This window comes from Oryza glaberrima, chromosome 10 (assembly GCF_000147395.1).
Source record: "Oryza glaberrima chromosome 10, OglaRS2, whole genome shotgun sequence".
Classification (NCBI taxonomy): Eukaryota; Viridiplantae; Streptophyta; class Magnoliopsida; order Poales; family Poaceae; genus Oryza; species Oryza glaberrima.
Window position 1 is genome coordinate 3695618 of NC_068335.1, and position 15839 is coordinate 3711456.

General features: G+C 43.4%; 2 protein-coding genes and 1 pseudogene across 2 annotated transcripts; all 3 read left to right on the forward strand.

The window, feature by feature from the left end:
• The first annotated feature begins 364 nt into the window (after nucleotides 1–364).
• LOC127753239 (bisdemethoxycurcumin synthase-like) lies at nucleotides 365–2574 on the forward strand. Its single transcript, XM_052278715.1, has 2 exons — nucleotides 365–615; nucleotides 1398–2574. Exons 1-2 carry the CDS (start codon nucleotides 420–422, stop codon nucleotides 2375–2377), a joined length of 1176 nt encoding a protein of 391 aa, XP_052134675.1. The 5' UTR covers nucleotides 365–419; the 3' UTR covers nucleotides 2378–2574.
• A 6366-nt stretch (nucleotides 2575–8940) lies between these two features.
• On the forward strand, nucleotides 8941–11382 carry LOC127753248 (uncharacterized; annotated as a pseudogene).
• On the forward strand, nucleotides 11381–15568 carry LOC127753247 (cytochrome c oxidase subunit 1). The gene has a single exon (XM_052278723.1). The coding sequence runs from the start codon at nucleotides 11510–11512 to the stop codon at nucleotides 13082–13084; it is 1575 nt and encodes a 524-aa protein (XP_052134683.1). The 5' UTR covers nucleotides 11381–11509; the 3' UTR covers nucleotides 13085–15568.
• Nucleotides 15569–15839: the final 271 nt, after the last annotated feature.

The following is a 15839-nucleotide window of genomic DNA, read 5'->3' on the forward strand; positions in this document are numbered from 1 at the left end:
GCTCCTAAAGCTGGGGATGACTGCTTTGCACGATGATCAAGCTAATCACACCAGTGGAAAACAATGTCCATACTCCAGACCGTAGTAGCTGCTTCGTAATGCAGACCACACGATCCAAAACAAATAAAATCTCTCATGTGATTTTGTTCAGGTTATATTATGTTGTCAATAGAAAATTTATTGCGGTTTTAAACACCCCATAGAACATGTGAAGGTTTTCTTTAGTACTAGTAATTTTTTTGTGTCATTTAATAATGGAAACATATTTGGGATCTAACAGGACCAGGTTATCGATCAACTAGTATAAAGCCAACAGCCAACTGCAAGAGTTTTCATTCATAGACGCATCGCATATCCACCTATTTCTCCTCTACAGGCAACTAATTCCATAAGCACAAGTTCTTCCTTTTCCATCGACCATGCCTGGAGCAACTACCGCCGCTATTGTTGACAGCCGCCGTGGCACACAACATTCGGAAGGTCCTGCAACGATCCTCGCCATCGGCACTGCAAACCCGAAAAACATCGTGTTTCAGGATAACTTTGCCGACTACTACTTTGGTCTAACAAAAAACGAGCACCTTACCGAGCTCAAGGAAAAGATGAAGAGGATATGTAAGTAGATCGATAATTGCACTTATCATCATTATTATTAATCATTTTTTACTAACTCTAATATGAAAAATTTGCAAATGCTTGCATATCGCGGAGTATCCTGCTATCATTCGCTATAAACCATACATAAATAATATATTTATGGTATGTAGAGAAAAACAAGGCTATAAACCTTAACATTTAGATAGGGACCTATAGAAATTAAATGTGTGATTTTAATTTTGTTAAGAAAAGTGCTTTCATTATATCATATATTAGTTTTTTAATTGTTCGAACAAAAAAATAATTGTTACTGTCATGGTTTTGTTAAATATGATAGCTGTTCCACCTATTGTCACGTCCTCACCCTACCATCACACATGCAAGCAACAGAACTCGTGTACATATAAGTAAGGAAACTTACAAAGATTAATCCATGCATCTTACTGAAATAGCACTCACATATGATTTGGAAATTAGTGGGTAGGGTTATGGATGCACGACTACGTCGTCAGACAAATCATGTACTGTTCGAATAATACTCATGTACTATGACGCTCTTCTGAAAATTTAAACATGTATATCTTCCTAAATATTTGGATAGGGCATACAGAGAAATCAAATGTGTGGTTAAGTTTCTTAAGGAAAGTGCTTGCATGTAATTATTCAAGCAAAAAATAATTGGTATTCATATTTTAATTTGAAGCATGTATAAATGCCCAATAATATGTTTTATTTTTTATGTAACCTCACGATTACAACGTAATAACAAATATACACGTGGGTTTCTATTTCCATTTCAGGTCATAAATCTGGTATAGAAAAGCGCTACATCCACCTTGACGCGGAGCTTATCAGTGTCCACCCAGAGATCATTGACAAACACTTGCCCTCCCTTGAAACTCGTGTAGACATCGTGGCTACTGAGGTCCCCAAGCTTGCTGAGTCCGCTGCGCGGAAAGCCATTGCTGAGTGGGGCCGTCCGGCCACTGACATCACTCACCTTATCTTCAGCACCTACTCAGGCTGTCGTGCACCTAGTGCCGACCTCCAATTGGCTTCATTGCTCGGACTACGCCCTTCCGTTTCTCGCACCATTCTCAGTCTCCACGGTTGCTCAGGTGGTGGCAGGGCACTCCAACTCGCAAAGGAGATCGCCGAGAATAACCGCGGTGCTCGTGTCCTCGTAGCTTGCTCCGAGCTGACACTGATATGCTTCTCTACCCCGGACGAAAGCAAAATCATTGGCCATGGACTGTTCGGGGATGGTGCTGGCGCAGTCATCGTCGGTGCCGATCCCTCAGCCGATGGTGAGTGCCCGCTATTCGAGATGGTTGCCGCCTCACAAACCATGATACCAGGAACCGAGCACACGCTCGGCATGCAGGCCACTAGTAGTGGAATAGATTTTCACCTCTCCATCCAGGTGCCGACACTGATAAAGGACAACATCCATCAGTGCTTGCTCGATGCGTTTCGATCTGTTGGAAACACAGATCCTAACTGGAACGACCTCTTCTGGGCAGTGCACCCTGGCGGTCGTGCAATCCTTGATAACATAGAAGACAAGCTCCAACTGCATCCATGTAAGCTTGCGGCAAGCCGCCAAGTGTTGAGCGAGTACGGGAACATGAGTGGTGCAACAATTGCATTCGTTCTTGATGAATTACGCCGCCGTCGGGAGAAGGAACAAGACATACAGCAACAACCTGAGTGGGGAGTGTTGCTGGCCTTTGGACCTGGAGTCACAATAGAGTCAATCGTGCTGCGTAACCCACTCTGACGTGGTTTGAAGGAAAATTAATCACCACTATGAAGAATAAAATTTAAAAGTCATCTTCTGCACTTTTGGCATTTCACCACGGCAGAGTAATTAGTGTGAGTGCGTGACACTGAATCAATTGATCACGTTTTAAGTGGGATTATGATGTACCGGCATGCATGTTTGTGTTGTCAATTCTATTACATGTTGTAAACAAAGGTCCCTGTATTGTAAATTGATTTTTAATTATCATCATATTTACTCCAAGTGTTAATATTTTGGATCCTTAACAAAATTTGAAATACCATGTCAAGTTTGTACCTATGGAGATAGAATTTTTTAAAGTAACTTCGCGACGATGAAATTAACACTGTAAGTAGATAATATTTTATATGCGAAAAATTGTTAAAACCAAAAAAGAAAAGAGACTACTGTTGATCAGCCGATGATAGCTTCTGAGAAAGACAAAGGCTATTAATATTGTAAAGGAAGTGGGTTGTTGTGTTTTCATGCATGACACAATTATGGCTAGGGGAACTTAATATTAACCTCTTCAAGGGCGGCAGGTTGGATGATCCTGGGTGTTCCATAGATATCACTGTGTATTTTTTGAGTAGCTTTGTCTTCGTGCCACAATTAGATTGGTTAAGTTACTATGCAGTTTTAGAGTAGATACAATAGCAAGCTATAAGCCAGCTGCAAATATATTTTAAGGAGATAAATAAGGAGAGGGAAGAGCAGTGGGCTACAAATCAGATTTGTAGCCAGCTGTAGCACGGACTCCAAAATGCAGTGTGTGTATGACATGTGGGACCAGGTATTAATAAATGTAGTATGTAACTATTATATGAATGAGCTATTAGATTGGCTATAAATGAATTGAAGCTAGTAGTTGGCTGTACTATTGAAACTTGCTCTTATCCGGACTGGCAAAGTTGACTATTGGTTCAGGCTGTTGAGGCTTTATTGCTTTGCACGCGCAAGCTAGGGGAACGGCCTCGATTGCCTTCTCACCTCGCACAAGAAGCTGCTAGCTAGTGCATGATTCTCCCGCTGACATGTGGGGCCGAACCGGTAAAGACCCATGCAGTGACTGGAATTTGTGCCGGCGGAGAGTCGGAGATGAGCACAAAAGGCCTGGGATGATAGAGCCAAGGGTGGGATGCCGGCAGGGATAGGGATGGTGTTTGGTGCTTGGTGCCGCCGCTACGGGGAACAAGCGGCTGGTGGACAATAGCGGCGATCTAGAAGACTGGAAGGCGGCGCGCGAGAGAGGAAAGGGGATCGATGACAATACGGAACGCGAGGATGGGGATGGCGTGCGTGCTTTTCACCATTATTGTGTGGTTATTGAGAGATTCAGATGCCATGGCCCATGGAGAAGTTCCAGTAAAATCGACAGAAAGACTTACCTTGTGATATCAGATGACAAAAAAACATCAACCAATGCCTGAATTCAGGCCGGTCCAACCAAAAATGATCGCACACATTCAGACTCCACTGCAAAAGGAGTCTGGAGAGCCGCATGCTGGCTGAAGATCAGATGCGTTTCAACTCAACTTGCGGCCGCGGCACTCGATGGCTTGATGGTCGATCCGCTCCCCTCGTGCACACGGCCGCGTGCCGTGTCGCATGTCAGCGCCATCCCTCGAGGCCTCGTCTCGGCTAATCGGATGCAGTCATGCGGTGAGCGGGCACGGCGGCGACCACGGCGATGGGAGGTCGCTACTTGTTGGCGCCTTCGCGAGGAATTGGGAATGGCAATTCTCTATTCGCTACTGGGCTATTTTTTCATCAAAGTTTATTTTTCAGTCTTTTTAAATCGCTAAAAACACATATATAAAAGTTTTATTCACAAATTACTTTTCGTTTGCAAATATGTTGTTTGGTTTATTCTGTGGATAAGCGAAACGATGGGGCCATTAACCTTAGCACATACTCCCTCCGTTTCAAAATATTTGACACCGTTGACTTTTTAGTACGTGTTTGACCATTCGTCTTATTAAAAAAATTTAAATAATTATTTATTCTTTTCATATCATTTGATTCATTGTTAAATATACTTTCATGTACACATATATTTTTACATATTTTACAAAAAAATTTGAATAAGACGAACGGTTAAATATGTGCTAAAAAGTCAATGGTGTCAAACATTTTTAAACGGAGGGAGTATTAATTAAACATCAATCATTAAAAACATGAAAAGCGAATGTATTTGGTTTTTCTGAAAGGACTTCTGTACAGAATTTTTTTTATACAAAAGACGTGTTTTTTTTGAACTTATAAAAGACGCGTTCTTTTTGGTTTCGAAAGTATGTTCACGAAAATCGATGAAGTAGCTTAAGCTAGAAGCTGGTATCAAACGTACGGTGCTGTAGCAATGTTGGCTAATAGATGTATAATGTTGTACAACATCAAGGCGAATTAATTTGCATATGTCATTACCTGTTACACTTTTTCTTCCACAAATAAGTTACCCCCGGCCCCTTTCCTTGGCATAATAAACATCACGGAGAGATCTGTCACGAAGAGGTTGCACTGGATAACATTATCGAAAAAGTAATACTAGAAGCCACAGCCGTGACTACCGATGAAGTGATGGCGCTGCTGAAAACCTCTTTCTTCTAAGTGTTCATTACTGTTAAGAAACTATAATTTTTAGCTCCATTGTTTAGTTCCATTTCTCCATTCAGAACTTCATGGTTCACAAGTTGAGACCAGTCCAATGCGTACTCTTGCTGTGCATGACCACTCTTGCCGTGTATGTCTTTTCTCTTGCAGAATCAATGTGGCTACTGTAGTAAGCCAGTGTTCATTTCTTATGCCAAGGGCTGGGTTAATTGGATCCATACCACTACAAATGTAGCAAATAAAAAAAAGGCACTACTATTCATGAAATCGGGTAGATGCATGCCACTGTAATATTCTAAAATTAGAATAATGTCACTTCATCATGATTTCCGTCCTCTCTGTCGCATTTTTTGCCGTCTCCGTCTTCATCTTGTTGTCCTCGTCTCGACGGCGGATGCATGGGCAGCTAGAGGACGGTAGCACGGCGCCGGAGGAGGGCAGCACAGCGGCGGATGGGAAGGAGCGGCGAGAGGAGGAGCTCTTCCGCCCTCCCCGCGCCCTCCGCAACTGTCCTCGCCGGCGGCGGCTGCGCCCGTGCCCGCCACCGCAACCGTCCACGGCAGCGGCCGCACTCGCTCCCCACGCCCCTCTGCGACCTTCCCGCGAGCCTCCTCGCCGGCAGCAGCCGTGCCCTCTCCCCGCGCCTCTCGGTGACCTCCACGACCTCCCCGCGAGTGTCCTCGCCGCCGACGGCTGTGCTCGCACCCGCCTCCGCGACCATTCTCGGCGACGGCCACTCCCCTCCGCGACCTCCGTAACCTCCCCGCAAACATCCTAGCCGGAGGCGGCCGCGGCCGCTCCCGCTCCCCATGTTTCGACTATCCTTGCCGGCAGCGGCCTCATCCTCTCGCTGCTTGCTAGTGCCTCCTCATCCTCGCCGCTTGCCTTCTCCCCGTCCTCTCGTCCTCTCACCGCTTGTTGACGCTGCCTCATCCTCTCCGCTCGCCGGCGCTGCGTCGCCTTCTCCCTGTGCAGATGTGAGAGGATGACGACGTGAGAGAGAAGGACGGAAATAGTGACGGGAGTGACATGGTCCTAATTTTAAAAATTTTTAGTGGCACCTATCCGATAACGCGAATAGTAGTGGTATTTTTCTGATTTACCACATTTGCAGTGGCATGATCCAATTAACCTTAAAATTTAAGTAACCTATAATTTAAGTAACCTTAAAGGTGGTGTTTGAATCTCTTGAAGATGAAGATAAAGATTAAGTACTTCACGCAAAACGAGGTAATAATAACGTGTGATTAATTGAGTTTTAATTATTACAAACTGAAAAAATGGATTAATCTGATATTTTAGAACTACTTTCATATAGAAAGTTTTCAAACGGAAGACACCGTTTAGCAGCTTGAAAAGTGTGCCACGGTAATCTAAAATTTTATCCTATGCTACAAGCAGAAACGAACAGGGTATATAAATAAACATATTTCTTTATAATTTCCACTTCTTTAAAGAGCCATCCTCTTGAATCTTGATATCTCTACTCCTATATCAAGATCGAGGTACAAAAGGGCATCCTTATGCTACTGGACTGAACAACAAAGCGTGGCACTCAGTGTTGTTTTGCACACATCTGGAAATAGATTGACATTTTTTTGAGGAAGTTCAGAAGTTCAATCTATCATGCACCCCCACAAAATAAATAAATAAATATAAATATAAATATAAAAAAATCAATCATGCACCAACAAACGATGGGTTTCGGAGGCAGCAGGAATCCATGGTCGTGTTATAACCTTCCTTTGGAATACCAGTACCAATTCATTCGCATAGTTGGTAAATTGATTAATGTTGCAATTTTAACCTCAACCCTTATAGTCAGTCTGTTATGGATTTTTCAGTGAACTGGGAAGGATCAAGAGCTCAGCCAGGTCCAATACTCTGGTGATTGGGATCACACGCCATGCCTCGTGAGAATTCGTCTTCAATTCCCGGCATACTGGCCCTCTATCTTTACTGATTGCCAGCTCTCCAGCAGAGATGAGCGTCTTCGAAATCGTGTCATGGTGCAGAGTCGAAGCAATTCTTTTATAGAACCGGAGAAATTTTCTAGCCTCCACATGGTGAGATACACAAATATTAGTTTCCTCAAATTCGATTTGTAAGCCTCATCACCATTCACCAAAGTTAGTTCTTTTTATTTTCTAAAATATACGGCTAGCCTTCTAGTATATGTTATCCAGCTGTATAATCCATGTTCAAAACAGATATTATGATGTAAATATATCCTGTTGTGTTTTATAGCAATGCAAACTTGTACATCTCTAGTTAATGCAAAGGCCCAAAGTAAATAAAGGTCTCATATTGACTTTCAAGACCCAATACAGAAATGCCCATGGGCATATTTAGAGCATCTGCAATGTTGGTTTTTGATAGGGTACTAGGGGACTATAATGCTGACCCTATACATTGTGGCTGATTTTTTAGCAGCTCTCATCCTAAGACCAAATACCAGTACTGGTGCCTGGATCCAGCTTCCAATGGAGAGAGGGTGTTTTTGGGTCCACATGTCAAATACATTGTGTTAAGCTACACCTCTCACTTCTCTCGATTTTAATGTGTGTGGGTCCAATGATGATTCTAAGGGGTGTTTTATACATTGGAACTAGTTTCTCTAGTTGCTATGAGGGATGTGTGCCCCACCTCTAGTACCCCACATGAACTATGCACTATGGATGCTTTTATATAATAGCTTAAAAAAAAAGCAAGAGTAGTAACACATGGTCACAGGGACATGGAGGAAACATATTTTGGAGGCAACACATTGGGCTAGGAGGCATTGGGAATCCTTTGGTATTACACACTATTTATCTCCTTTCGTCTGTAGACCTAGTGATTGTGCCAATGCTTGTAGTGCAATAGGTTGACTATCAAGCTCTAACAAGCTTATAGTACGCATTTTCATTAAATCTCAGTTGAGGCCTTGAGAGCAGAATTGCTGGAAGCTAAACACACCAAAATAGCACACGCTGGACAGCCATGGACAGCCATGATGGAGAGGCGTGTACTATGTATTGCGATGCATCAATATGGTGCCATGAACCATCCACATAACATTGCTCGCCAGTTTCGACTTTCTATTGACGACGCAATTAGAGAGATTTGTCTCCACGGAATGGACACATTTTTTTTTCTCGGAATACACAAGTCCATTAAATTTCCATTGAAGTTTTAAGGCGATGCATCAAGCCTGCTTTTTTTTCCTGAAACCTTAAAGGTGCCGGTTCCTAAACCGACTCCTTTGAAAGATGCCTCCTACTGGGTAGGTGTCAGTTGGAAAACCTATGACCGGTTCCCATCTAGGACCGATAACCTTTTTCTGTACTAGTGTGTAGAGTGTCAAGCTTGTTAGAAACCTGACCGTATGTGTTCAGGTCGGTCCATGTGTGTCATGTGTGTGTTCGTCACATGGAGGTTCGTCCGAGTTTAGCGCAGGCTAGCTGTGAGCGTGTGTTTCGGGTTCAGATGGAGGGGATGGCTAATTCCAGGAATAGAGTAGCATTCTCAAGCTGAGATAAAGAGCTTTTGCCTCAACTTCACTCTCCTTTCGTTTGTCCTTACCAGTGGATGTCTTATTTAAATACTTTGTCGACCTACTTATCAAAGCGCACGTAAAGGTAGGTATGTTCTCCTACGTGTTGAAAGAAGTGCTTCAATCAATAGGTCCTTCCTCTCAAAACCATACGCATAAGAGTGGAAATCCCCGCTATATATATGTTAGATCAAAGAAATATTTTTTCGTCCGTAATTAGTGTTACCGTTGTAGGATTAGTAGCCTTTTTCGCGTGAGCCAATCTCGCTAGCCGCAAGAGAGAGGCCTATGTTCAAGGAATGAATCTTTTTTTGATAGGAAGGCTGGTGGCATACGAAGAGAGGGCGATAGAACATCTGCATTCCCTTTCTTTGATTGAGAGAAGGATAAAGCAGAAAAAAAGACTTTACTGAAATTCCATTCCAAAAATAGGATACTTACTCCTTTCGCCGCCCACTTTCAAATAAGTAAAAAGGAAGAAGCGACTGGAGTGAAACTATAGGTAGGCAGAGGTTAGAGTCAAAGGAGGAGCCACCATAGTCAAAGCCCCACAGACAGGTAAAGTTGAATGCAGTTGCCGAAAGCAGGCAGAGTGAATTCAAGGGTCTGCCCTTTAGACGAATGCACCTACAGTTTTGATGGACCTCAGTCACCCGTATAGTACCACCCACCAACAAAATTCTGAAATAGGCCTTACCCACCGCCCTATTTCCTTTCCAACTCTCAAAGCTAAACTCTTGAGATAGCACAGCAAAGAAAGTATTAGCTTCACTCGTTCTTACTTATGAAAAGTATTAGCTTCACCCGCTATTATGAAAAGTCTTAATCATCCTGGTGCTATATGAAAAAGGCCGTGCGTGCTAGAAAAGCCAGAGAATTCAGCACCGTACTGCCAGGGAGTCCCATTGAAACGCGGGACAGAAACTCATATATAGTGTAGTTTCTATGATTTGGGGTTCGAATCTACCATTGGAGAGAAAATAAGGGGTTATGTGGATGGGGTCTCGCTTGGACGCAGGGGAGATCCATAGATCTGGATAGAGTCTTTCTCGCTCAGTAAAGAAGAGTACGCGCGCTACGGCTTACGCAGTGGATCTTCGGGCAACCAACCCGGCACATCCAATTCCGATCAACAACTTGGAGGTATGGCTGAGTGGCTTAAGGCATTGGTTTGCTAAATCGACATACAAGAAGATTGTATCATGGGTTCGAATCCCATTTCCTCCGGCACGGAAGTAGAACGGGCGGGCGAAATTACGTGAGAGAAAGAACCTCAGATTGATGGAGTCCGCCGTCGGACAGAATAGCACTACTTAGTGACTAGGAGCGGAGCGCCCCTTTCTTGTTCTTGGTGGCGTCTATAGCGAAGAAGACCTTCCCGAACGAGGGCCGTCCAGTCCCTGGCCGGCTCTCGGTTCTTGAGCAAACTCCTCCACTGGGATGCTCATAGATGAAGAAAAGAGACTTTAGGCAAGTGGTTCTGGTAGCTCAGCTGGTTAGAGCAAAGGACTGCAAATCCTTTTTTGCTTGTTTCAGTGGGAAGAGCAAGGGGCATTGCCCTTGAAATCCTTCAGTGGTTCGATTCCACCTCAGAACGAAAGAAAATGCAAGTGAAAGAGAATTGTAGGACAAGAGCTGATGGATGATAGAACAAAAGAGATGGATAGAGGCGAGAGAGATTGAGTGGAGGGTTCGAATCGCAAGATTCCTATTGGTGCGGAAATGGGTAGAGGTAAAGCGAAGCACAGAGACCAGACCACCGGATCCCCCCTTTTCAATTGACATAGTTTGACCAGTGAACTCCCTGCTGCGTGCAATAGTTGTTCCGAGGACAATCAATGGGTATATAAAAGACCAACGAAACGACGAGTGAGAAGGATAAGGGGGAGTAGTAGGAGGAGCTTTCATTGAAGTAGAGGTTTCATCGAGTGATGACGAGAGATAGAATGAGACAAAGCATAAAGGGGAGAGCGCTTTGCCGAGCATTTAGTAGTCGTTCGGCTGGGGGGGTTATCTTTAAAGTAGTGCTTAAATCACTACAGGAGCGAAAAAAAAGGATAAGTAGCGAAATTTCGTCGACTATTTATTTTTATATGTTATGTATTCCATATTTGATCTTCTTTTTGAAGATTTCCATTTTAGTTTTTCTAGTCTTTTATCGGATAGTCCTCCCCATAGTACAGATGTTTTCCCTTCTAACTTGTTGCTCCTTTCTTATCACTCTTCCCCCAGAAGTTCAAGACCCACAGGCTCTAGCTCATTTAGAAGGGCTAAACTTCTATCTGAGCCTTTACGAGCAGGATCCGGAGTGGGTTGCGTTCATTCAGCAGGAGCTGAATCACAACACCCCTCTGGAGGACATACCTGGGCGGCTGAGGCTCTTCCTAATGGAAGAAAGGACATCCAATGTTAGGATGGATCTAATTCAAGAATTTCTAGCTCTATACGCGAGGAACGGAGTCGTACTTCCGGTAGAACCCTACCTTTTGGAGGGGGCGCTTCGTTCCTATCTTGACTCTATCCGAGCAACGGATGATTTCTCTATTCTCCAGGCAGCTTATCAGGATCTGCGGGATCATGAGGAAGGATCATTTTTCTTCCGTGATGTGGTTTCCCACAACCGTGATTTCCTGGAAGCGCAAAGCGCGAAAAGAACGTGGATTGAGGTGGAACGGAATTCGCTATATTCAAAGATAGAACGAGCCCAAGCAAGGCTCGAAAGAACCGAATTCCAACACACTCTACTGATCTTCCAATTAGAAGATCCAAAGAGGGGGGGGGGAATAATATGCCGTATACCACTTTTTTTTTCAAAAGCAAGCATATGTGACCTAACAGGACTTTTGAATTAACTCTGCGATTTTGAAGACGGAGGAAATGAAAGCTGAAGAAGTTATCGAAACTTGGTTTAGTATCAAGGTTCTTCTCTTCCAGCCCCGAGCCCCTCTCTGATAAGGCTTGAAAGTTTTCAAAACGAAAATCAAATGGCAAATCTGGTCCGATGGCTCTTCTCCACTAACCACAAGGATATCGGTACTCTATATTTCATCTTCGGTGCCATTGCAGGAGTGATGGGCACATGCTTCTCCGTACTGATTCGTATGGAATTAGCCCGACCCGGCGATCAAATTCTTGGTGGGAATCATCAACTTTATAATGTTTTAATAACGGCTCACGCTTTTTTAATGATCTTTTTTATGGTTATGCCGGCGATGATAGGTGGATTTGGTAATTGGTTTGTTCCGATTCTGATAGGTGCACCTGACATGGCATTTCCACGATTAAATAATATATCATTCTGGTTGTTGCCACCAAGTCTCTTGCTCCTATTAAGCTCAGCCTTAGTAGAAGTGGGCAGTGGCACTGGGTGGACGGTCTATCCGCCCTTAAGTGGTATTACCAGCCATTCTGGAGGAGCAGTTGATTTAGCAATTTTTAGTCTTCATCTATCAGGTGTTTCATCAATTTTAGGTTCTATCAATTTTATAACAACTATCTTCAACATGCGTGGACCTGGAATGACTATGCATAGATTACCACTTTTTGTGTGGTCCGTTCTAGTGACAGCATTCCTACTTTTATTATCACTTCCGGTACTGGCAGGGGCAATTACAATGTTATTAACTGATCGAAACTTTAATACAACCTTTTTTGATCCTGCAGGAGGGGGAGACCCAATATTATACCAGCATCTCTTTTGGTTCTTCGGTCATCCAGAGGTGTATATTCTCATTCTGCCTGGATTCGGTATTATTAGTCATATCGTATCGACCTTTTCAAGAAAACCGGTCTTCGGGTATCTAGGCATGGTTTATGCCATGATAAGTATAGGTGTTCTTGGATTTCTAGTTTGGGCTCATCATATGTTTACTGTGGGCTTAGACGTTGATACGCGTGCCTACTTCACCGCAGCTACCATGATCATAGCTGTGCCCACTAGAATAAAAATCTTTAGTTGGATTGCTACCATGTGGGGAGGTTCGATACAATACAAAACACCCATGTTATTTGCTGTAGGGTTCATCTTTTTGTTCACCATAGGAGGGCTCACTGGAATTGTTCTAGCAAACTCTGGGCTAGACATTGCTCTACATGATACTTATTATGTGGTTGCACATTTCCATTATGTACTTTCTATGGGAGCCGTTTTTGCTTTATTTGCTGGATTTTACTATTGGGTGGGTAAAATCTTTGGTCGGACATATCCTGAAACTTTAGGCCAAATCCATTTTTGGATTACTTTTTTCGGGGTTAATCTGACCTTCTTTCCCATGCATTTCTTAGGGCTTTCGGGCATGCCACGTCGCATTCCAGATTATCCAGATGCTTACGCCGGATGGAATGCTCTGAGCAGTTTCGGTTCTTATATATCCGTAGTTGGGATTCGTCGTTTCTTCGTAGTTGTCGCAATCACTTCAAGCAGTGGAAAGAACAAAAGATGTGCGGAAAGTCCTTGGGCTGTTGAACAGAATCCAACCACACTAGAATGGTTGGTACAAAGCCCTCCAGCCTTTCATACTTTTGGAGAACTTCCAGCTATCAAAGAGACAAAAAGCTAGGCGCACCTCTCCTAACTATTGCCCATAAAAAATAATATATTTAATATTATTATATATTATATATATTTGCCCTTATAAAATAATATATTTAATATATATTAATTCAATTTTCTATTGTGTGAAGTAAAAGAAGAAAAGGTCTAGGCTCCGTCATGACGGAATCTAAGATAAGAACCTAACAGAACGTAAAAAATGAAAAAAGATTCTAGACTGTTAATGTCTTGGCTCTGGAAGGAGATCGCGTGCAAGTAAACTAACGTCGTTCGTTCGGCGACCCCGCCTCACTTCACTTAACAGAAAGGGGGCCCTATTGAGAATTACGAGCATCGCATAACAGAAAATCTATTTACAAGCTACTGATTCTCCGACTACCAATTCTCAGGTCTGTGCTTCGGTTGGAGTCTTGGTCCGCGGGTGGAGGTTCGCGAGGGGGATATTCTGAACCAGCCGCTATGGCATATTGCCAGCCGATACAACTTAAAAGCGAGACCAAACACTCTATACTATTACTCTAAACATCGAATGCAATGAGAAATTCTTCGACAGACGGACTTAGCTGATTGATGTCATAAGCAATCTTCCTCGTATAGCGAAATCGAGAGTTCACGCTCAGCGTGAAGGAAAGCACTTCTACTTTCTCAGAGCTCCCCGTACAGTGGCACATCACCAGCCTTGCCTTAGTTCTCTTCTCGTTCAATGCTGTCTTTTCAGCGCTGATGGAAGCATGCCAAGGTGAAGTTGACGATCTCTTTAGCCTTTCTCCTTCTCTTCATCTTGCCCTATGAGCTCATGCAGTGAGTGCCGCAGGATGATTTAGTTCTGAGCGAGGGCTTGACCCGTTGAGGAGGGCATATTCTTCTGCATCTCTCTTGTCGGATCGCCTCCCCGTGTCCACGTCGTCGAAGAGATAGTCTTTGGACCCCAATTTCCCGTCGTAGGGAGCACTCTTCTGAGCCCCTAGATTCGCCGAAGGATGAGATCTTGCCTATGCAGTAGGATGAACAGGAAAGTTCTCCTCCATTGAGACCCGTGGAAGACTACTACTTTTTCTTATTGAAAAAAAGAGCTTTGTTATCTTACTTGCTGGCTAGTAAACGCTACCCCTACCCTTGAAAACTTGTTTACTTTTGAGGGCCGGAGTTTACTTAAATTCAAGAGGGACTTAAAGGATTTCTAACTTAACTATCCTGCTTACTCATTGGATGAATTGACAGAGTCTCTTGCCCTTTACCTTGGATATACACAAGATTGCTCATTCGCTGTAACCACTAGTTCTAGAACTGAATAGGAAAAGCTATATGGCACTCAAACAGAATGGATAGCAACTGAAACTCCAAGAGGTAGTATACTAATATACTTTTTTCCCTAAAAACCAGCTTTCCTAAGATGCCTATTGGTCTAAGCTTTATATCTATCCTATCACTCTCTTGCTTAAATTAACTTCCTTCCTTAACTCAGATCTAAATGGCTTCCTTTGGATCGACATTAACTTAGGCGTAGGTCAAAGCACGGGCATGGAAAAGGGATTATATGGCGTGCTGGGCTGGATGAAAGAAGCAACTACGCCTACAATGAGAATAGCGGGACTCCCACTAGCTGACAGAGAACTCCCAGCCAAAATGAAACTGGACTTCCAGCAATAGCAGCAATGTCACTAGAACCTTTCCTACTGGAGAATAACTAGAAGTTTCTGGGGCCCTTAAGGTGGAAAAAAATGATTAAAAATCAACCATGCTTACTAAACAACTCAATCATGCACTCGTAATGCTCCATTCGAGGCGTAATACCTGAATCTTCACTCATCGAGAACAAGTATCTTTGACCCAGATTAACATATCCTTCACAAATACAAGCTAGCAAGGGATAACTGACAAGATAAGTTTATGCGTGCCACCTATCATTTGATACTGCCTGATCAAGTCTTTGGATCAAGTATGTTTAAAAAAAGGAGTATGCACAGGAAATCAAGCAAGAAAATAAATAGTTGATTGAAGCCATATCTTCTGTGTGCGTTGTAGTATGGGTGACTCTTAGGAAAACAAACAAGCGAGCGAAGCCCTCATACCCACTCTTCTCTCCCCTCCCCATACCCATCAACTACTAGGTTGTGGAGAGGGCCTCGGTGTCTCTATTTGCTATGAGAAACCTACAAAACCATCTTAAGAAATTTAGTATTCCCCTACCCCTTCCTTCCTCAATTCAAAGTAAATGAGCTTGGCTTGATTATCTTCATCCAATTTAGCCATTAGAAGACTATCAAGTTCTAAGCGAGCCAAATCTGAATTAGGTATGGTATTCACTCTCTCATTTAAGAATTTAGAAAAATATGGACTTCGATTCCTGTCCCATTAGCATCTCCGATCCGAGAGTTGGGATGACTCCGTTAGTTTCGGTCGGGAGCCGGACGGTAATGGACCTACAACCCTTGCTTGTGGACTAGCTGCAGAGCTAACCTTTGTTCTATTGGTTTGGTGGTTGCTACCAAGACACGGCTACTGAGTCGCAACACTCACCTACATTTGACCTGACTTTGATAGTCAAACGATGTAGAGGAACGGGCGTACCTGGAATCAGCTTACCATTGGAACTATGCCTACGCGACGCCCTCCCCGGAACGCAAATGCCCTCTTTCGCTTCGCCCTTGGTCCTTCCACTTCGTGTAACTCCGAATTTACCTGCGAATAAATCGGAAAGGCAAGCTTTCCTCCCCTAAGAGTTCTTTCTTTGTTCCGCTATTCCCTGCTTTCCTCGTTCT